At 35.9% G+C, this 21,575-nt stretch overlaps 2 protein-coding genes and 1 long non-coding RNA gene across 5 annotated transcripts; 1 reads left to right on the forward strand and 2 right to left on the reverse strand.

Annotated features, from left to right (window-relative positions):
- Window positions 1-1,724: 1,724 nt before the first annotated feature.
- LOC110109178 (E3 ubiquitin-protein ligase ATL15) lies at window positions 1,725-3,159 on the reverse strand. Its single transcript, XM_020840118.2, has one exon. It carries the CDS (start codon window positions 2,890-2,892, stop codon window positions 2,260-2,262), a length of 633 nt encoding a protein of 210 aa, XP_020695777.1. The 5' UTR covers window positions 2,893-3,159; the 3' UTR covers window positions 1,725-2,259.
- Window positions 3,160-15,311: 12,152 nt separating this feature from the next.
- Window positions 15,312-15,635, reverse strand: LOC110109160 (RING-H2 finger protein ATL28-like). Its single transcript, XM_020840098.1, has one exon. The coding sequence runs from the start codon at window positions 15,633-15,635 to the stop codon at window positions 15,312-15,314; it is 324 nt and encodes a 107-aa protein (XP_020695757.1).
- Window positions 15,636-19,301: 3,666 nt separating this feature from the next.
- On the forward strand, window positions 19,302-20,041 carry LOC110109158. Of its 3 annotated transcripts, none has more exons than XR_003701926.1 (4): window positions 19,320-19,357; window positions 19,448-19,543; window positions 19,670-19,710; window positions 19,812-20,041. It is a non-coding gene; the product is annotated as an uncharacterized LOC110109158 (long non-coding RNA). The 3 variants fall into 3 exon arrangements; XR_003701925.1 differs by having other exon boundaries at window positions 19,343-19,357; window positions 19,432-19,543; XR_002304544.2 differs by having other exon boundaries at window positions 19,302-19,543.
- Window positions 20,042-21,575: the final 1,534 nt, after the last annotated feature.

Here is a 21,575-nt window from a genome sequence, read left to right on the forward strand (position 1 = left end):
AAGGAAGGCAGTGGACTAGGGTTGCAGCTGGGTCCAAAGTTGAAGGTGGGTTGATGAGATCGGTGTTGTTTCACTACAGGAAATTCGGCCAATACCGGCGGCCTTGACCGACGGTTATATAGCCGTCGATACTAACAGCGGTTTGGCCGCTGGCCTAACCGGTGATTATTGAACTATAGGCCGCATGAACTAGTGGCGGTTACCGGATTAATCGCCGGACCTCAATATTACCAGCGATATACCGACGGCTACAACCGCCGGTGTTAATACCGGCAGTTATCCGGTGAAATGGCGATGGTGTTGACCGCCGGTAATACCGTCGGCAGGGACCGCCGGGTAACTGCCGGTGTTGTACCGGCGGTTTACCGACGCTTGCAGGCAGTTATTTGACTGCACGCCGGCTGCTCTAACCGTCGGGATGCTGTCGGTGAGGGACCTCCGGTTAGCTGTCGGTAATTTCTCCGGCGGCTTAACGGCCGGAACGCCGCCGGTTCTAAATCCGGCAATAACCGGCGGTATAAGCCGCCGGAAATCCGTCGGGAAAAAAAATCCGCCGGAAAAATGCCGCCGGCAACGGTTTCCTACACTGTTTTTTCCGGCGGTTTGATAACCGCCGAAAAGCCACCGATTTTTTTAAAAATCGTCGGTTTTATCAGTCAAGCCGTTGGTAAAAACCGCCGGTATCGAACGAATTTCCTGTAGTGTTTGGCCGTGCATAACGACAAGGTCGGACAGTTGGTGGATGTCTGCTTTGGCATGGTAAAAGGGTGGATCTCGAGGGCCTATATGTTTCCTGCGTACGGGATCGAGAGAATGAGAGGGATTGGATCTGTCTATTTATAGAATTAAGAGAACGAGCGAAATCACATGTCTTCCATCTGTGAGAGTTAGAATCTATATATCCCCTGCAGTTTATTTGTTTGAGGTTGAGGAACAACTGAGTGCATCATACATAAATTTTTTTTGAATGAATTTAAAAATAATTTGTTTTGTTTAGGAAAATGTATTCTTAAAAAATAAAATGTAATGTCATATATTTTAGATAGAATAATAATAAAATATATATATTTTTTAATTATATTTCATAATTTAGAAACAACCAAATGAACCTCAGGTTAATTATCCATGGTTTCCACAATTTGTTAGAAAATCATAGATGCCTAAGAAACACAATATCAAAAAAATTAGTAATTCATTTCTGAACTATTTAGTTTGATGAAAAATATGTGTAATGTATTGTCAATGCTGAGGTTTTAAGAATTTTGATGTTTAATTTGATGATTAATCTCATGAAATAAAAATGTAGAGTAAAATTATATTGAATTCTATATTCATTTTCTTGTTCTTTTTCATCCATTTAGAACTCATCTGTTTTTGGTCTAATTCAAAATATAACACAAGTTAACTACGCTCTTGATGTTGGCTACTGCCCATAATTGCTGTCGGTCGCTCGCCACCCAGATCGTCCGCCACTCAGATCGTCCGCCACAATCCAACGGACATCACTATTGTTAAGCTGTGCATTGCATTTGTTTTAGTTCTAACTAAGTAAAAAAAAAGTTAACAATATCCATTCATTTAACACTAGTTCTTTTAAACATTTCAAATACGTTACATTTGTTTTATACCATATGTCTATATTTTATTTTACTCTACTCTTTTTATCTCGAAACAAATAGCCCCTTCATTCTTTTTTGATTCATAGTTAAGTTGGAGGGAAACAAAACAAATTCTAAAGCTTTGTAACAATTTTTTTTCCAATCAAATAGAACAAATACAATTATGGACTACTGGACTAATTACATAGTAAGGGCATCTCCAACCGAAACTCTTATTTTTCACTGCAAAATGCAGTAAAATCAAAAAGTGCCGTGATTAATCACGAGTGGAACACCATTTTGCCCCAAAATCATCGTCGTTTCTTTCGCACCTTTCTCTGATGGAGTTCGGTAGAGAGAAAAAAAGGCGAAAGTGAACAGTGCGACGCCAATATTGACGTCGCACTGTTCATAAGCGACTGGATGCTGACAAAAATGGAGTTTGGTTGGCACGTCTGAGGCTCTCCATTCGCCTGTTTGCGGAACGGCTGGAGAAGGCCTAATGCGTCAAATTACTGCAGTATAGCGTAGGCAAGCTATATCCCAGAAGTTCTTAAAAGAAATCTGCTTCCGAAAATATTAAAAATAAAAATAAAAACTGAATATTAACAGCTAATTCGACTGTTCTATTGACCTGAACCTTAACAGTTATATGCACATCCTAAAGTTCCTCTCTACCGCGCTCCCTTTCATCGCTAACGTGTTCCCTGATCTCCATCCCCTCCCCTGCCGCCCCTTCTCCTTCACCGTCAAATCTAATAACATGGTAATCTTCGCCGCCGTCGCCGCTGGCAACAACCTCCCGCATAGCCCTCACGGTGGCCTCATCCGGCGCTGCCTCGAGATTAGACCGGCATAACGGGCAGGTCCTGTTCGAAATAAGCCAGGAATCGATGCACCCCGGGTGGAAAGCGTGGCAGCATACCGTCAACAGCCGGATAACATCGCCGGAGGCGAACTCCGATAGGCACACGGCGCACTCGCCTCCGTACTTCCCCTCAATCAACCGCCTCACCTCCGCGTAGCGAAACATAGGAAAGGAAGCAATGATCGCCGGATTTAACCCAGGCTTATTGCTCTGCAGCGCCATCGCGTTTCCGCCGTCGCCGCCGCGAGCGACGGAATTGCGGATAGCGGAAAGATAGTAACGGAGGTCTAGGAAGACGAAGATGGAAAAGAAGCAGAAGAGGAGGAAGCAGAAGATGAAGAAGGGGAGGAACGGGAAGGTAGATGGGGTATTAGCCGCCGGAATCGGCGGTGCGAGGAAGCTTGAGGGTGATATCGCCGGATGCATTGGACGCCGGCAGGAATTGGGAAGCTTAGCATTGATCGATGGCCTTTGTATCGTTCTCCCGCGATGGTTGGTTCTAAGCTTGATTTGTCAAGGTGGGTTTTTGGGGTGAGGAGAATGGGAGAGATAAAAGTGGAGGTTGTTGGCGATTGAAGAATCGTTGGGTAGGAAACACAAGGCGAAAGATGGAGGGCGAACGGTTGCAGCCAGCCGTGGAAAGGCAATCTTTTCGCCGGTTTAGTTTCCTTCCGAGTTACTAATTTAATACTTTTTTAAACAAATTAATTTTTGGTAGAAGAGATAAAACTTTTGCTGCGGATATTCTGAATAAAAATTTAAACGTAAAATCATTAATTATCTTTTTATTTATTTATCTTTAAAGTTTTAGTATATTTAATATTCATTATAATAAAAAATTTGAAAACTTTTTAATAAAAATATATATTTTTTGTTTTAGGAAAATTTTGTATTAAATTATCTTGATAAAAATAGACAAAATTAAATTTTAAATTATTTAATTCACCAATAATTAATAAAAATTTATATTACATCTATCTCAATAAAATTCATTAATTCTAAATAAAATAATTGGCCATATATCCTATCAAGATATTTTTTTAGATGTGATAGATGTCTCCCAGACTCTTTCACTTGATCTATATTAGGTTTGGGACTTTATAACTATTTCGTATATAAATGATTAAAGCTTATCCTTCACTTCACCAAAAAAAGACAGCATATCTTAATTTGTTGGTTCGAAGCTTAGACAATCAACAAGAGGTTTTCTATTCGAATAATATGTTTATGATTTGTGTGTGTGAATTTGCTTTAATTGACATAAATGTCTCAAACAAAAAAACTTCACCCAAAAATAGGACAAGCATCAGGATTAGGGGTGTCAATATTTGACACGACACGAAAACCCGACCCGATTTCAAAACGGGTCGGGTTCGGGTTCCAGATTGACCCGTTTGAAAAACGGATAATAAATTTGTGAAGCAATGAAAAAAAAAAAAAAAAGAGCAGTGACAATATCCCTAACTAGAGGCATGCTTCATCTTAGAACCTTTCTAACCCCACACATACCTCCCTAAATTCTCATATCTTAAAGAACTCTCCACCATTACCTTCAAAATAGCTAAACCCTAACTCCAAATCTTAATCTTCCGCCTCATGCAAAGTAAGCAAAAACATTCTAACAAACAAATCCAATACATCATCATAAAACGAACACAATAACTCATAAGCCTTATCAAATACAAATCCTAAAAATGAGTAACAATGATATTAAAAGGATCACTCACTCAAAAATATAAAGATCACAGCGATAGTAAACCCAACAATAGGGGGAAGGGGGAGGAAGGGGATGTTCAAATACCATGTTGAAAATAATAAAAATTATTACCTTGAATAATTTGCAATTTTTGTAAAAATATGTCCATATAAAGGAAAAAGAAGAGAGCAATAAGGAAAATACAATAAAGATGAATATTCTTAATAATGAGCATATATTATAGTAATAAATATCATAAGTTCTTACTATAAATTCAAATTACAAATAATAATTGACATGATAACTCTAACATATAAGGTATCACTGTAGATATTAATACCATAAATGGTGAGTGTGCCAATAATTATGATTAACAATGAATTTTTTTTTTATTTTTTATATATATAAATCATATTGATATTAATTGCAGTCTAAAGTGACTTAAATTATATACATTTGAGTTATAAAACTCACATTAGTCTATTGGTTAGGAGCTTTGATTATCAACCCAAAGTTCTTGAATTCGAAGCTTGTGTTTGTGTTGTGTGTTTAGTTTGTCTTAACTGACCCAAATGTCCAAAAAAAAAAAAAATCTTTTGATTTGAGCTCAATTACACTCCCAATCAATTTATTTTCATATTATATAAAATAGAAATGATAAACTCAGTAAATAAAAAGAAAATTCATTGCCGAATAATACATAATCTAACTGCATTTAATTGATACATTGATTTCGCACCATTAATTTGACAGTTTCCAATTTCAACTTGTTATTTTTAAAATTTATATATATGTGATATTAACTTCATATTTCTTCAGACTGCATTTCTAGTTTTCTACCATTAAAGAACCCAACAACGAGAATTGGGGGTGAAAGGGTTGCGAATAGGGCAAATTATTTTGTCCGGTGTCCGGATTCGTCCGGACACCAATAAAAACGCGCCACATCACTCAAAAATAATGGGGCCCAGTGCATTCGGGTGAGGTGGCGTGTCCGGATTGGATGTCCGCATGTCAGATGACCGGACGCAATAATTTGCCTGGGAATAGAGGCGCAAAAGAGAGGATTTAGAATAATTTTATATCTCATATATAATTGTGTTAAAAGTTTAGAGCAGATTTAATATGTTTCTATTTTTATATATCATATACTTTTTTTTTAGATAAATATAATTTTAATAAAAAATATTCAATTTATGCACTTTTGAAATTTTGAGATTTAATTAGGGGTATATTTATAAATCATATACTTTTGAAAGTTAAGTATATGATTTAAAAAATATTGTTGGGATTTTTTTAATAACTAATTTGTACCCAATTTAAAAAAATTCACGACTTCAACAACCTGACCCCAACTCTTTATCTATTTCGGGATAGAGAAGTTCTGAAGTTGTGATATGTTATATTTAAAAAACCTAATTCATGTGTTTAATTTAATTATTTTCTTATTAAAAATTTATAAATAAACGAAAATATTTATAATCATTTTAAAATCAAGATATTAAATCTTGAAGGTATTTCTGTTCATAAAATTTTAATTTTGGCATAAAATGTTAGTAAAAAAAGTTTATTTATGATAATTTAACGATATTTATAAAAATTATTGAGACTAATGATGGCGCATAAAAGTATAATTTTGTCAAACTTTAATTAAAAAAATGATTACATTTACAGTCATTTTAAAATGCAAATATGAAATTTTAAGAATATTTGTTCTAAAAATTGAAGGTATTCGCCCCCATAATATAAGACAAATAGCAGCGATTTTGATGCAGAGCATCTTTGCTTAGCGTTATCTGGAAGAGCAACTTACCCTCTATATGCACCATTTCTTTTAGGGCATCTCCAACCGAAAATCTCATTTTTCACTCCAAAATGTCGTGAAACTAAAAAATGCCGTGATTCATCTCCAATCGAACACTATTTTATCCCGTAACGGTCGTTCGGTAGAGACCAAAAATTGACGAAGATGAACAGTGCAATGCCAATATTGACGTCGCAGTCGCACTGTTCATCCGCGATGAAATGACGTAAGAATTGCCGGTTGGTTGGAGCGACCGAAAAACGGCAAACAATTATTTGTCGTTCCATTGGACATGCTCTTATAGAGTTGGAGTTCCACTATCTTACTGCTATATTTAGTATCATAGTACTTTTCATACATTTTTACTTGTTTAGCTTTTATAAGCATAGATGAAAGAAGTTACCATATACTTGGCAGAAACCTGTAGGGAAGGGATCATCTTCCTTCTTGCAGGTTCGTCTACACCAGATTTAAATAGCTACTGTTTTGAAGTTATTATGAGGATTTAAACAGCTACAAATATGAAAGGCTTGCAATGATTTTAACTTATGTAAAATTTATAATTTTCTTAAACAAGTCAATAGCAATTATAAATTGATTGGTGGAATATGATAAACCTCTTGAATTAATATAGAGTTGTAAAAATATAAAATAGTTGACTGATATTGAACTTTAGATCAATCACAAAGCTATATTTAGTAACTCGGTGCCTGATTTAGGAAAACCTTTGAATCTCCTCTAAGACATTTCTATGATTTATAAAACAAATAGCTAGCAGAACAAGCAAGTTGCACATTGCAAAAACCTGTTACATTTGAAAGCTTAGAAACAATCTCTTGTACGACTGATAACAAAATAAAATTCTGATGTAAATTTAGCTCAGTTGGTGGATGCACAAATGATCAATAGAATGATAGGTTGAGATTTGGCTTTAAAATGTAACATATATATTTGATTTGATGTCTGTTGCTTTATTTTCTTTCTTTCTTTCTTCTTCTTCTTTTATTTTTTGGTTGTTGTTAGAGGTGTCAAAATGGGTTTTTGGGTCGGGTTTGGGTCCAACCCGAAAATTACCCCCCTTAATTTGACCTGACCTGATTAGCAAATGGGTCAGAAATCCAGACCTGAATCTGACCGGCCCCTAAGCCGGGTTGACCCGACCTTACCCCCTTACCCCCTTACCCACAAGGCAGCGAGGTGAGAGTGAATGCGGACGCGTATGGGCAAAGGGGGCGAGCACCTACGGGTTTGACCTACTCCCTCATAAGTGTTATGATTAGGTGGTCATCATTTCATTTATTAACTCGCAAACCATTTATACTTAGCTTCTTTGTCATAGATGTTATCACATTTGTTGGAGTTGTCTCGAATTTGAATCGTCTCTTTATTTGTTTGTATTCTTGATTCTCGTATGCTTCACATATATGTTAGGGGTCCAAGGGGGTAGCTCCCCTTTGCGGGGTTTAACTTGCTCGCCTGTGATTTTTCCCATATTTGAGTTTTTCACATAAATCACTTGTATTCATTTGTGTTTTGTAGATTGTGATTTATTATTTCTCTTTGTGTTTGATTCATTGTTCCCTAACAAACTGGTATTAGAGATTTCAGTTAGGGTTCTTAGAGATCATCTCAGATCTTTTGGCAACGATGAAGTTCGACATGAAGAAGCTTGATCGATCTTCATGATTTGTATTATTACAAGTAAAGACGAGGGCGATTCTCATCCAACTTGAACTAGACGATACTTTCGAGGGGAAAGCAAATATTTTCGAAACCCAAACTGATCAGGGGAAGGAGTAAAAGGATAAGAATGCAAGATTAAAAAAAAAAGGATAAGAAGGCAAGATCGCATATTCTATTGCTTCTTTCAAATGAGATCTTACAAGATTTCTTGAAAGAAACCACCACTATGGCTTTGTGGCTAAAGTTGGAATCGATTTGCAGTACAAAGAGTCTATCGACAAAGCTCTATTTGAAGCAAAGGTTCTATTCTCATCGTATGACAGAAGGTAAGAATGTTCACACAAATTTAGATGAATTCAAGAGTATTATTACGGATCTTGAAATGATAAAAGTTGAATATGATGATGAAGATTTGGCCTTATTGTTGCCATGGTCTTTGTCATCCTCCTACAAGAACTTTCGGGATTCAATATTGTATGGACATGAATCTATTTCGGTTGAGGATGTTATACAGTCCCTTTTGTCCAAGGACTTGTTTGAGAAAGATGGACATGCCTCAACCCTAGGGCAAGATGATAGTTTGTTTGTGTGTGGAAGATCAAAGCAAAGAAAATTAGATGATAAGCCAAAAGCAAGATCTAAATCTCAAAAGAAGAATACAACTTGCAACTATTGTAAGAAGAAATGTCACTAGAAGTCTGATTGCCCAAAGTTAAAGAACAAAGAATATTTTGATAAAGATGATATAGTAAGTTTGTGAAATATGGTCAAGCCAATATGGCTATTGAAGATGACGGTAACATCTTGCTTGTTAGTGAAGATGAAAAGAGATTTACATCTGAATGGATTCTTGATCCAACGTGTTCCTTCCAACAAAGATTTTTCTCCACTTATGAGTCTTCTGAATGGGGAGTTGTTTTGATGCAGAATGATACTTCTTACAATATTTTAGGGAATGGTAAAGTGAAGATCAAGATGTTTGATGGTTTTACTAGAACCCTTACTGATGTTAGATATGTTCCAAACTTGAAGAGAAGTCTGATTTCTCTTAGCAGCCTTGATGACAAGGGTTTTCATACATTGGTGAAGGTGGAGAAATTAAAGTGTCAAGAGGATCTCAGATTGAGATGAAGGGATGAAAGACTGCAAGAAATTTGCATGTGTTACATGGTTCCATAGTTACTAACGCAACTACAGTTTCTTCACTAGATTTAGATGTCACAAGATTATGGCATATAAGGTTAGGAAATATGAGTGAAAAAGAGTTCGAGGTATTAAGCAAAAGAGGAATTATGTGTTGCGCATCTAGAGGTCAGCTTAATTTATGTGAGCAATGTGTATTTTGAAAATAGAAGAAAGTCTCTTTCAATGGTGTGGTTCATCATGCAAAGGAAACCTTAGACTATATTCTTCAGATTTATGGGGACCATCTCGTGTTCCCTCTAAAGGTGGTGCTCGATACATGCTTACCATTAGTGATAATTAATCTAGAAAGGTTTGGCCTTTCTTTCTGAAGGAGAAATCAGATGCCTTTAGGACATTCAAGCAGTGGAAAACTTCAATTAAGAAATAGATAGGCAGTCTATCAAACTTCTTTGCACAAATAATGATTTGAACTGCTTCATCTTCTTCATATGTGGAAGGAGTTGAGAACACCTAAGAAAATAGGCAAATACAAACACAAGAAGAGAAGAGAAGAGAAACAGAGTAAGGAAACTTTTATCATTCCATTGTAAATTTTACGGTATACTTACATCACTATTAAACCAGTATAGATAATGACTTATATGGCTTTGATTAAAGAAGTTAGAGGTAGATGATGATGAGACTAATTTAGGGAAAAGTGGTCTTCTAAATAGAAGTAGTGGGAACATAAGTGAAGTTTGATATGTCAGCTTGCTTATCACCTTCCCTCAAGCTAGCATTTGGTTCTACAATGGTGAGCTTGTTGCGGACTTCTTGAAATCTTTGAAGAGACAAAGCTTCTGTGAATAAATCAGCTAATTGATTTGTAGAGTGGACATGGAAAATATGTTGTAAATTGTTCTTAATACACTCATGAACAAAATGAAAATCTATTTCGATGTGTTTAGTGCTAGCATGAAAATAGGATTGTTGGTAAGTGCAATGGAAGAGATATTCTCGCAAAATAAGATTATAGGAGCAGAATAATCAATATGAAATTCTTTCAAGAGCTGACGATGCCAAATAATGTCGATGACAGCTGTTGCAAGAGCTCTATATTCCATTTCTGTGGAAGATCGAGCAATATGGTTTCTTGACTTACCAAGAAATGAGTGTCCTCCCTAAGAAAGCACAATGATAGGTAGTAGATTTTTAATCCATAGGATCACCAGCCTAATCGGAATCAGAATATGCATATAAATGAAGATCAGTTGTAGTAATTGGTAAACCAAAACAAAGTGTACCTTTGTTATATTGAAGAAGATGCTTAAGGAGCTTGAAATCATCTTTTTTTGGTTGATGCATATGTTTACATAATTTGTTACCTATGTAAGCAATGTCCGGTCATATAAGTGTTAAATATTGAAGAGAGCCAATAATGTATCAGAAAAGGTCGAGTTGAGTAGACAAAAGAGGTTCAAAAGGAGATGCTGATTTCAAACCTATATGAGTAGGGATCGGTTTACAATCAGCCATACCGGCCTTTTGAAGTCAATTGGTTGCATATTTTGATTGGGAGAGATGGAAGCTGGTTGACGTGCATAAGACTTGCATCCCAAGAAAATAAGAAATGCTTGCAAGATTCTTCATATGATATATATGACTGAGGACCAAAAGAAGATGCTGAATTGTTTGATCATTATTGCCAACGAGTAAGATGTCGACTACAAAAACTAGAATGTAGAGAAACTACCAATTTATTGTGATAATTCAGTAAAAATGTCAGTTGTACTGTGAATGAACCCATATTAGATTAAATATGTGGAAAATGTCTCAAACCTTTATTTCGGTGATTATTTTAAACCATATATAAATTTTTATAATAAATAAACATAGTCTTCGTGTAGTGAATCTTTGAGTCAAGCAGGTTGAGATATGTAAACTGTATCACTAAGATGTCCATGAAGAAAAGCATTAGACACATTAGGTTGAAGCACCTTACACTTAAAAGTAATATCAACCACAAGCAAAATGCATATAGTTGAAAGTTTAGCTACCAGACTAAAGTGTGAAGATAATCCAAACCATATTGTTGATTGCAACCTTGTGCAATCAAATAAGCCTTATGTCTTGCAATAGTGCCATTAGAATTGAGTTTAGTTTTAAAGATCTATTTGCATCCCAAAATATTTTACGTCGGGCTAGGTGGTACCAACTTCCAAGTGCCTTGTTTTTGAAGAACGACATTGCTTGGAGCCAAACTAAGTTTTTGATAGCCTTAGTATAGCAGGTTGGATCTGAAGGAACAATAGAAGAGTTCATATTGATAATATGTTTGGGTTTAAGTGTCCCAATATGAAGCCTTATAACCATTGGGTGAATGGATTGACTTTGAGGTGAAGCGAATACAATAGGTGGCATGGGAGCGGAAGTAGAAATTGGAGAAGGAATAGACTGTGAGAGTGATGGAGGAGAATTAGATGATCGGGAATAATGGCATTGTCGGGTGGAGGAGGGGAGATGATATCTTTATCAGGCAAGGTAGGTGTGTGAGGTGACAATGGTTGAGTAAATAATGCAACAAGCATTAACAATGGAGTGTATGACGGAGGAGATGGCTATTGGGATGAGTGAATATGTAGTTATGACTGCTATGAAAGAGGAAAAACATTTTTAATAAACTTGACATGATGAGAGGTGAATATCTTACCTTAATCAATGTGAAAGCATTGGTATCCTTTAGTGGTGGAGTCATAGCCAATACAAACACAGGGTAAAGATTTGGAATGAGATTTAGCTATAAAAATAGGAGGTAGAAAGGGATAACAAAAGACAACCAAATATCTTGAAAAATGAGTAAACATGATCCTTGTGATAGAGCAATTTAATAGAGATGAGAATTTTTTGGAAAGAGGAGGTAGCCTACTTATCAAATAGACTATTGTAAGAATAGCGTGCACCCAAAAATAATGAGGTAACTTTTCTTCAAGAAGCAAGGCATGGGTAGCTTCAAGAATATGACAATGTTTGCGCTCAGCAACACCATTTTTTATGGGGTATATGTGCAAGTAATCAAATGAAGAACTCAACATTGAGAAAGAAAGGATTGAAAGGATTTGGAAGATTATTTTCCACCGCCATCTGAATGCAAACATTTTATATTTTTATTGAATTGTTTTTTAACCAATAATTTAAACTAATAAAAGGTGCAATCAACATCTAATTTAGCTTTTAAAGGATAAACTATGAAATTTTAGAAAAATCATCGATAAATAACATGTAGTATTTTAAACCATTTAAATATAACGTGGCATAAGGACCCCAAACATAACTATGTATCATTTCTAAGACATGACTCGATCTAGAAGATGAAGAAGAAAAAGGCAACTTGTGACTCTTAGAAATAGCACAAGTGTTACAATGATAATTTCTAAATATAGATAAGGTTGGAGAGTCGGCATATTTCGATAATTTGAGAAGAACTGATGAGGCGGGTGACTTAGATGACGATGCCATAGTTGAGTAGAGGAATAAATTGCTAAAAAGGTGGAGAGAGATGTGCGACGATTTGGATCAATATTGATTGGGTAGAGTCCTCAACGAGATGGACCATAAAGGAGAGTTTGGTTACTCATCAGGTCTTTGATATGGTAGCCACGCGAATAAAAAATTATAGAAAAAGAATTATTAGCAGCAAGGCAGCTGAGAGAAAGACAATTTTGAGTTGGCATCACATTTAACTATTGATTGGCTGATGAGTAGGAACAAGATGAAGAGTGGTAGGAGTTGAGATCAAGATAAATGTGATGCCAACTCAAAATTTTGAGTTGGCATCACATTTAACTACATTGGCTGATGAGTAACCAAATTTTGAGTTTTCATCTTCTATTCCTGTGGTAGGAGTTGCGAACACCTACCATAGACCAAGAAGATGAAGCTGTTCAACATGGTATCAGTGTGCTTCTTCTAAATTTGATTGGCATATTGGGCACGTCTTGTGTGAAACAAACCATAAATCAATGCAAATTGGGTGGAATGCATGTCGGCATATTGTCAATAGTCAGATAACATCGGCATTGGCTAACTTCGATAGGCACACGATGCATTCTCCTCTGTTTCTTCCCTCCATAAATCTCCACATCTCAGCATACGGAAACATTGGAAAAGAAGCAATGATCGTTGGATCTATCACAGCCACAGTGCTTTGAAGCGGCAATGTGCCGTCGCGACTGCCACTGCAGCGAAAGAACAGTGGACCGAGGAAAGGAGTTGAAGGAGGTTTCGAAAAAGTAAGACGAGGAGGATGAGGAAGATGATGAAGAGTAGGACTAAGAAGGGGAAGAAAGGGATTGAGGAGCTATTGGCTACTTCATTTGCAGTGTATGGAAGTGTGAGGGAGAAATTATCAACTGCATTGGATACTGGCATCAATAGGAAAGCTTAAATTTATATTATAGAGATAATGTAGCTGCTTATAGAACGTCTAAGCTTACAGGACTCTTGTATTGTGAATTATCTTTGAGGAATAATATAAGCTTCTTGAATGGCTGCACAGCAGGACAGAGGGAGAAGGGAGAGCACTTAAAATTTTTGGAGAGAAAACAAAACAAATCTTTATTCTTTTCCCCTCAAACACCTCCACCAAGGCTCTGATACCAATTGTTAAGAATTGTTGTCTTGGAGGAAGAGATCTTGAATGGAAGAAAAGTGGGAGCTAGAAAAGGAGAGAGCTCACAAATCTTTATTGATTTGTTCTTTATGATTCAATCCATTAACAAGTATCATAGCTTCTATTTATAGACCCAGATTATACATATAGCTATGCAAAAAAATAACTAAATGAAAAATAGTAAAAAGACTGAAACCAACATATAAAATTGGACCAAATATTAACAGCTTCTTTATTTGTCCATGTAGCCAATACTTGTACATCCAAAGATGGAAAAGCCTAACAACAGAGAAAAGGGAGCAATAGAAAATTCTTTGTATATGTCTATTTGTAAAATCATGTCATCAATTTTCTACATCTTACCTACTTTCTATATCACCTGTAACCCCCCACTTTCTCCTTTACTAAAAATGCAGTAACAAACTAAAATTTTGAAAATAACATGGAATAAAAAAATAGGTAAAAGGCGCATATATATTTAGATAAGTTGTGCAGTAGTGGGACTATAAAAGTGGTTGTGTATGCCACATCAGGCCTTCTAAAGAGCTCAACTCCGCCCAAGATGCAGTAGTAAGAGTGTGGTCGGGAGGATTTATTATTCTGTGCGGAGTGCGGAGAGCGTCCGGATATAAATAAAAAAGTGCCACGTCACTTCATTGGTGGGTACCCAGCTCACTACCCACACTCGGTACCGCTGGGTATCACTGGATACCCAGTGCTTAACCCGATGGTTCTCCCGTCTAGTGTTCGTACAGAATAAAAGCTCCGTCAAGAGGGTGATATGAGTAGATATCTGTAATATTGAAGGTTGAAGAAGTATTGCAATTAGGTGGCAGAGCTACCGTATAATTTCAGACATTTATGTTATTCTGTATTACTTTCAAACTTTTAGTTTATTACTGCATTTTTAAGCAATTGGGAAGTTACAGGTGATATATAAAGTTGGTAAGATGTAAAAGATCGATGACATGGTTTTACAGATAGACATATACAAAGAATTTTCTGTTGGCACAATTTAACGGTAGAAATATAAACTGTAGTGAATTTTAAAAAGAATAGCATGCACTGATTCAAAATATTAAGTCTAAATTTGGATGCCATAAAACTGTCGAATAAATGGTGGCAAAATTCATCCTTGAATTCCTACTTGAAGGAATTTAGCTTAGATTGTACACAAGTATTGAGAAACTATAAATATTATTTTATATATCCGACTTCTTTAGAAAATATATGCAGAAATTAATTACCCGTCTAATGCAAGATGCTGCATGCGATCTTGTTTTTACAATGGGATTGACATTATTATACATCAATTGCAACTTAACATAATATTTATAGTCAAATCCATACTATATATTTGCATTCGTTAACTCTACATAATTATTGCTATGGTTCATTTACTTACCGGTGAGCGCTTCAATTCCAATGGATTCAAAATTTAATTCAAATATTTTTTTTAACAGGTGAGTGATTGAATTCGATTCATCGTAATTCTCAAAAAAAAAAAAAAATAATAATAATGTGGTAGCTAGGCATTTGAACTCGAATTTATGCTCCGTAGAAGTAAAAAAATGCAGTTGAAAGACAACTTTCCTCTCTAAGCTTTATAAGAAATTATTTTAGCAATCAAATAAATAATATTTAAGTTTGGATAGTATGAGCAAACTAATACAGATGAATCAATTAATCATTTCTGGGAAGAAAATTTATCAAATTAATACAGATATATTAACTAATCATTATTACAGTCATGCAATTAATTGCATCATTATAGACTATAGAGTATGCAAACTGTATCATACAAGAAGATTTTTAATAACTGTTCAGAAAGCTAATTTTCTCTATACAGTGATACTCGTTCCAAAATTCTACTCCACCTCGCCCCCTTCCATCGCTATCGTGTTCCCCATCCCCTCCCTTTCTTCACCTTCCGCCGATTCTCCTATCCCTTTAATGCTAATAACATGAATATCTTCATCGCTGCCACTAGCAACAACCACGCCCATCGCCGTCATAGCGGCCATGTCCGGCGCTTCCTCCTGATTTGACCGGCATATGGGGCACGTCTTGTGAGAAACAAACCAGAAATCAATGCAACCAGGGTGGAACGCATGATGACATGCAGTCAACAGCCGGATAACATCACCGGCGGCGAACTCTAATAGGCACACGTACGGCACACTCTCCTCCATTTCTCCCCTCCATAAACCTCCTCACCTCAGAGTAGTAAAACATCGGAAAAGAAGCAATGATCGTCGGATATAACCCAGCTTCATTGCTCTGTTGCGACAACGCGCTGCCGCCATTGCCAGAGACATATCTGCGGACCGATGAAAGGAGTTGAAGGAGGTCTCGGAAAAATATGATGAGGAGGATGAGGAAGCCGATGAAGAGGAGGATTAAGAAGGGGAAGAACGGGATTGAGGAGGAGTTATTGGCTGCTTCCATCGGTGGTGTGTGAAAAGTGTTAGGGAGAAATGGTGTAGACGAACCTGCAAGAAGGTGAAACAGAGAGGATATTAGAAAAGCTAAACAAGTAAAAAGGTATGAAAAGTACTATGATACTAAATATATCATTAAGATAGCGGAACTCCAACTCTATAACAGAAATGGTGCGTATTGAGGGTAAGTTGCTCTTCGTTATCTAAGAAAAGATACTCCGCATCAAGAAATCATTGCTGCATAGAGATAATGTAGTTGCTTACAGTACGTCTCAGCTTACAGGATGCTTCTGTTGTGGATTATCTTGGAGGTGTTAATGTACCTGGGTGTTGATTCCTGGATACCTGAGTCCGGTTTCTTCCATCCTTCCTTTTATCTCTGCCTTGTAATTTTGGCTTTGTTCAATTTTCTTTTGGTGGTTGGGTATAGGATTTTTCCTTACAAATTTTGTAATTTCTGATCATTAATATAAGGGCTAACGCCCAAAAATTTCCCAAAAAAAAAAAAAAATGTGGACACATCAGCTTAGTCTGTTAACTGGTCACAACATATTTCTTGATTCTTGTCTTTGTATCTCTATAGCTGTTGGGCTATATATAGCTCACGGGTCCTTTATCTCAGTGATTTGATATCAATTCTATTTTCTTTCTTTCTTCTTGCCTGATACTTTATCATGGTATCAGAGCCGCATCTAGCCTAGCTGCTTCTAGTCATCTTCCTCATGGCCGATCAAGACTCCATCACCTCTACTCAAGAAATTTCGAACATCTCAACTTCGCTCGAAGAAATCATCTAGCCTAGCGGCTTCTAGTCATCTTCGCTCGAAGAAACAAGTACCACTACCTGCTTTCTCGCCACGTCCGCCATTGATCATAAGCTATGGAAACTCATTGATCGGAATCTCATCTCCGCGCTTCTCTCCACCATATCTGCCTCGGTGATCCCCTACGTCATCACGCTCACTACTGCGAACGAGATCTGGACAACTCTCGAAATTCGATTGCAACCCACTAACCGTTCTCGAGTTATCCAACTCAAGAACGAACTTCACCAAGTTCAAATGAAAGATCACTCCATGCAATAGTATTTAGCTCAAATCAAGAACCTCGTTGACAACATAACAGCTGCAGGATCCACAATAGACACCGAAGACATAATCATATACATCTTGAATTGTCTTCCGCCAAGCTACAATTCCTTCAAGACCGCTATTCTTAATTAACATACTAAGAAGAGTACCACTAGCAGACCAAAGCCTGAATTTTAAATTTAATATTTTTGGGCTAATTCAAAATTAAAATGATAATTCAATGAAATTTATTTTTTTTAAGCAGATGAGTATTGGAATTCATCCTATCAGAATTCTCCCCAAAAAAAATAAAAAAAAAAGTTACGCATTTGAACTTCAGCTAAAGGCAACTCTTTCTCACGAAGCTTTATAAGAAATTATTTTAGCACTCAAATAAATAATATTTAAGTTAGGATAGTATGAGCAAACTAATACAGATAAATAGATTAATTATTTATAGGAAGAAAATTTATTAAATAAATACAGATATATTAACTAATCATTATTACGGTCATGCAATTAAATCCACCAGTATAGACTATGGTGTGCAAACTGTATCATACAAGAAGCTTTTTGAATAAAAGCTGTTTAGAGAAAGCTAATCCTACTGTTCTATCGACCAAAGCCCTATAGAGTAAGATTTCCTATCTAGGAAAAAATAAAGAATTGTTAAAAAAATATTTTATTCAAAATTTAATTTGATAAATTTTGAAGCAATTGATCACTTTGAAATTGATTTGATATATTAGTAACAAATTAATTTTTTTCTATATTAATTTATGTCAAAGTGAATTTAACGACTTAAAATTCATTATAAGTAAATTTTTAGTCAGCTGTAGCCTACAATAATAACGGTGATAGACTATTTTAAATCATATATAAACAATTGCGTGGTAGTGTAAATAAGTATTATATGTCGTCACACGAAAATTTCATCTTATCTTAAGATTGGACACACATGCCATTTTTTTCTTATGCTTCAAATTTTACACTCGATGCCTGTGATTACTCAGATAATTTCTCGTTAATCTCAATTTACCAAATGACACGAGATTGTTGGCCTGTAATTTAGGGTGTCAATATTGGACCCACTCGGAAAATTCGATCCGAACCCGATTAAAAAATTTCTTGTTTGGTTTGACCTTTTCGGGTTCAGGTTTTAACAATTCGACCTGTTTTAAAAATCGGGTTGGTTTGGGTTGACCCGTTGACCTGAAATTTACCGTTTTGACCCGGCAACCCAAGATTGACCTGTTTTGACACGAAAAGCAGAGATTGATCTATTTTTGGAGACGAAAACTAGCAATTTTTTTAGTCAACCCGATAACTTGTTTTTGACCCGCACCCAAAGCGGGCATAGTTCGGGTCCAGAAAATCGGCCCGTTTACAAATAATGGGTCGGGTTCAGGTTGACCTGAATAGTGTCGGGCTAGTTTTAGGTTCAACCCGAACCCAACCCTTGACCTGAAATTGACACCCCTAACCTGTATCCTTGACTGTTATTAGTTTTTTTCCAAGGACTCCAATTAAAATAGGTCATGTTGCATGTACATTGTCTATGTATAATTATGATACATAATATGTATATACGACATTACTTATTTTAATTGGAATCCGGATGCAAATTCGCTACCGATCTATGGCCTATTATATATTGTGAAAATAATGTAGAGAGAAAATTAGTGATCCTTCCTTCTCTATGAAATTGGGATTGGCATTTAATCACCTTCATATGATGTACTGGTAATTCATGTGACAATATATAATATTACATAACTTCAGAAGATATAGTATTACTTGCACTATCATGCAACAGTTTATGAATGATTTAAAATAGTCTACACTACTGTTAGAATTGTAATTTGAGTAACAGTTAAAGCCGACTATATATTTTAGTGCTGAATATATAGGAAAGAATATATTAAAAGAAAATAATTCGGTGAGGATATCCTGGCCAACAAAAAACTTAGTTCTAATGAGTTTTAAGTCATTAAATTAACTTTGACATACAACTCATCGTAATTTGTTGGTTGAGAGTTTAGGCTAGCAACTAAAAGATCTTGAGTTCGAGTCTTGTGCATACGTTGTGTGTGTGAGCCTGCCTTAATTGGCCTAATGATATGTTTGAGAGGAAAGCAAAAAAAAAAAAAGCTGTAAAAAATAGAGAGGGAAAATTTAAAAAAAAGGAGAAAAAATGAGAAAAAAGAGAAGAAAGAAAAAAAGAAAAAAAAAAAAGAAAAAAGAAGAAAGTATTTTATGTAATCCACACATTTTTGTGCATTTCCAATCATCGCTATTGTCATTGCCTCATTGGACAGGTATAAAATTCTCTAAACTAAATATTACTCTAAGCATTCGAGGCGTACCGAAAAATCTTCCTTCTCCTCCAACTCCAGTCCTAAGGTAACTGAGATTTTCACGTGAGGGGTTCAGTTATTTTCAATCTTATTAATTGCGATTGAAGAAAACCCATCTAGGGATTTGATCTCGCAGGAGGTCGGAGTCAGCGGTGAGCGAGAACAGGAATCCTAGGTCAGATTCGGCTTCCATCGATGAAGAGGATCGAAGAGTCTGCAGAAAAACTTGCTTGTATGATAACTCATCTCCTTCGTTTCCATAATATTTGAAGAAATTATCCATAAAAAAAATCTTTTTTTATGTTATTTTCATCTTTCAATCCATCTTTCTGAGATAAAAAAATGTTTGTTTGTGCAGTTGCTGAGCCCTGGAGCATAGCTGACGGAAGTTCAGGAAAGGTAAGCTATTTGCGCCAGGATTTAGTTAACGATAATTCTTAGGAAAAAATGGACTGATAGAAATTCTTATACTTTCAATTTTATTTCCATTATTTATGCAGAGGAGGAGAGGGTTGAAAGCTATGTTCCTGAAAAACGATTCAGAATGAGTAGGAAATAGAATGAAAAATTGGAAATTTGAAGGAAATATGGTGTTTATTTTGTTGGAGGGGATGGATTTTGAGGATCTGTTCTGTAAAATTATTTTCTTTTGTTTTGATTGATATAGTTCTTACTCAGATTTGTAAGTTTTTTTTTAACGTCTTTTATTATTTTAATCATTTTCTGGCGAGTTCTGCTTGGTGAGGATCAGAACTTTGGTGAGGATTCTTCTTCTTCTGTATCGATTTTTTTTTTTTTTAATTATAGTTTTTTGTGGTGGTTAAAACCGTCACAATATAACAAATCTACCCCAGAGATCTTAAACCGCCATGGAAGATCTTTGCAGCGGAGAGAAAATACGACGGTTTTCTAGCGGTTTTAGAACTGCTACAAGAAATTTAGTAGTGGTTATAACCGCCGGGAAAGCTTAAATTTAGTGTTGCAAAAACCTTTTTTTTTTTGTAGTGGGTGCAGCGTCTACAGCGAGGCGTGTAGGCCCTGTACATACTCTTGTAGCATGGCGGGAACACTTCTAAGTACCCTTATGTGCTCGCGTAGGGTGGAGAGGGAAAGAATTGCGTATTTCAAACAGGTGCCTCAAAGACCCATATACGCCTCTCTGATGTGGTGGGATTGAAGTTTTACAGCTGTGGTTTCATCTGACACCTACCGTAGGTGCTTTTCTCTAGCATGACGGGAGGTTCATACTCCTATAGTATCCCCTAAATAGGGGAGACGTCGGGAAGCTGCCAAAATTTTTTGTGAACCGAAGAACATGAATTTGGATGATGGTAGGGGATTTAATATTGAACAAACAAAATCAAACTAAACTTGAACTTGAACAATTCGAACAGGGGACTTGTAAAAATTAATTTGAACACAAAAGAACTGCAAGGAACAAGACATGTGATCTAATAACAAGGAAATAAACATTAAATTAAAGGATACACAATTAAGCTAGAAAAGCAAATAATGCATTGAAATCTCATTTATCTAATTGATCATAATGATTAAATGAAGGGAAATGGTAAGAAAACATTAACGAATAAGAAAGAGATTTGAATTGAATAAGATCTAAAGCATGATTTGGTTAGAGGCAATAATTAACAGTAAATAAGAAAATGATACAATCTTGTTGCAAGTAAATGTGCCATGATGCCCCAACAACTGTTGCAAATCATATGACAATGATAATGATTAGTTGTGTAATACTTGTATCAATCTTGCAAGCAGTTACACCGGATAATCGAAGGAACTCGCACTGCATATAGTGATTTGTCTATTAGTGGTGAAGTGATGTGCATGTTAACAACAACAAGCAACAACCACCTGTGGGCCACAAGAAATCCTTAGAATGTATTTGACAGTTTGTTTGTAAATGGAGATGAATGATGTGCAAGTGAATGTATCACTTTACTAACTAGTGTACACAAAGAAATTTGTTCGACTATAACCAATCATAACTTGCATATGAAGGCAAAATCTCGTATATAAATAATAATAATACTTCCTATAGGTATTCAGAGGAAGGTTTCAATGAAGACAAATGAAATGTTCGATGTATTAACACGCTCACGAGTGAAACACAGGAGGCATGCAGCAAATATGAAAACTCCTTTATAAGATTCAACTTACAAGAGAGCATGTCAAATCTCTATGAGATTCTCAACAAGCGTAGACAGGGAAATTACAATGAATCTAATAACACCCCTGCATTGAGCATC

This window comes from Dendrobium catenatum, unplaced genomic scaffold, assembly GCF_001605985.2.
Source record: "Dendrobium catenatum unplaced genomic scaffold, ASM160598v2 fragScaff_scaffold_1056, whole genome shotgun sequence".
Taxonomy (NCBI): domain Eukaryota; kingdom Viridiplantae; phylum Streptophyta; class Magnoliopsida; order Asparagales; family Orchidaceae; genus Dendrobium; species Dendrobium catenatum.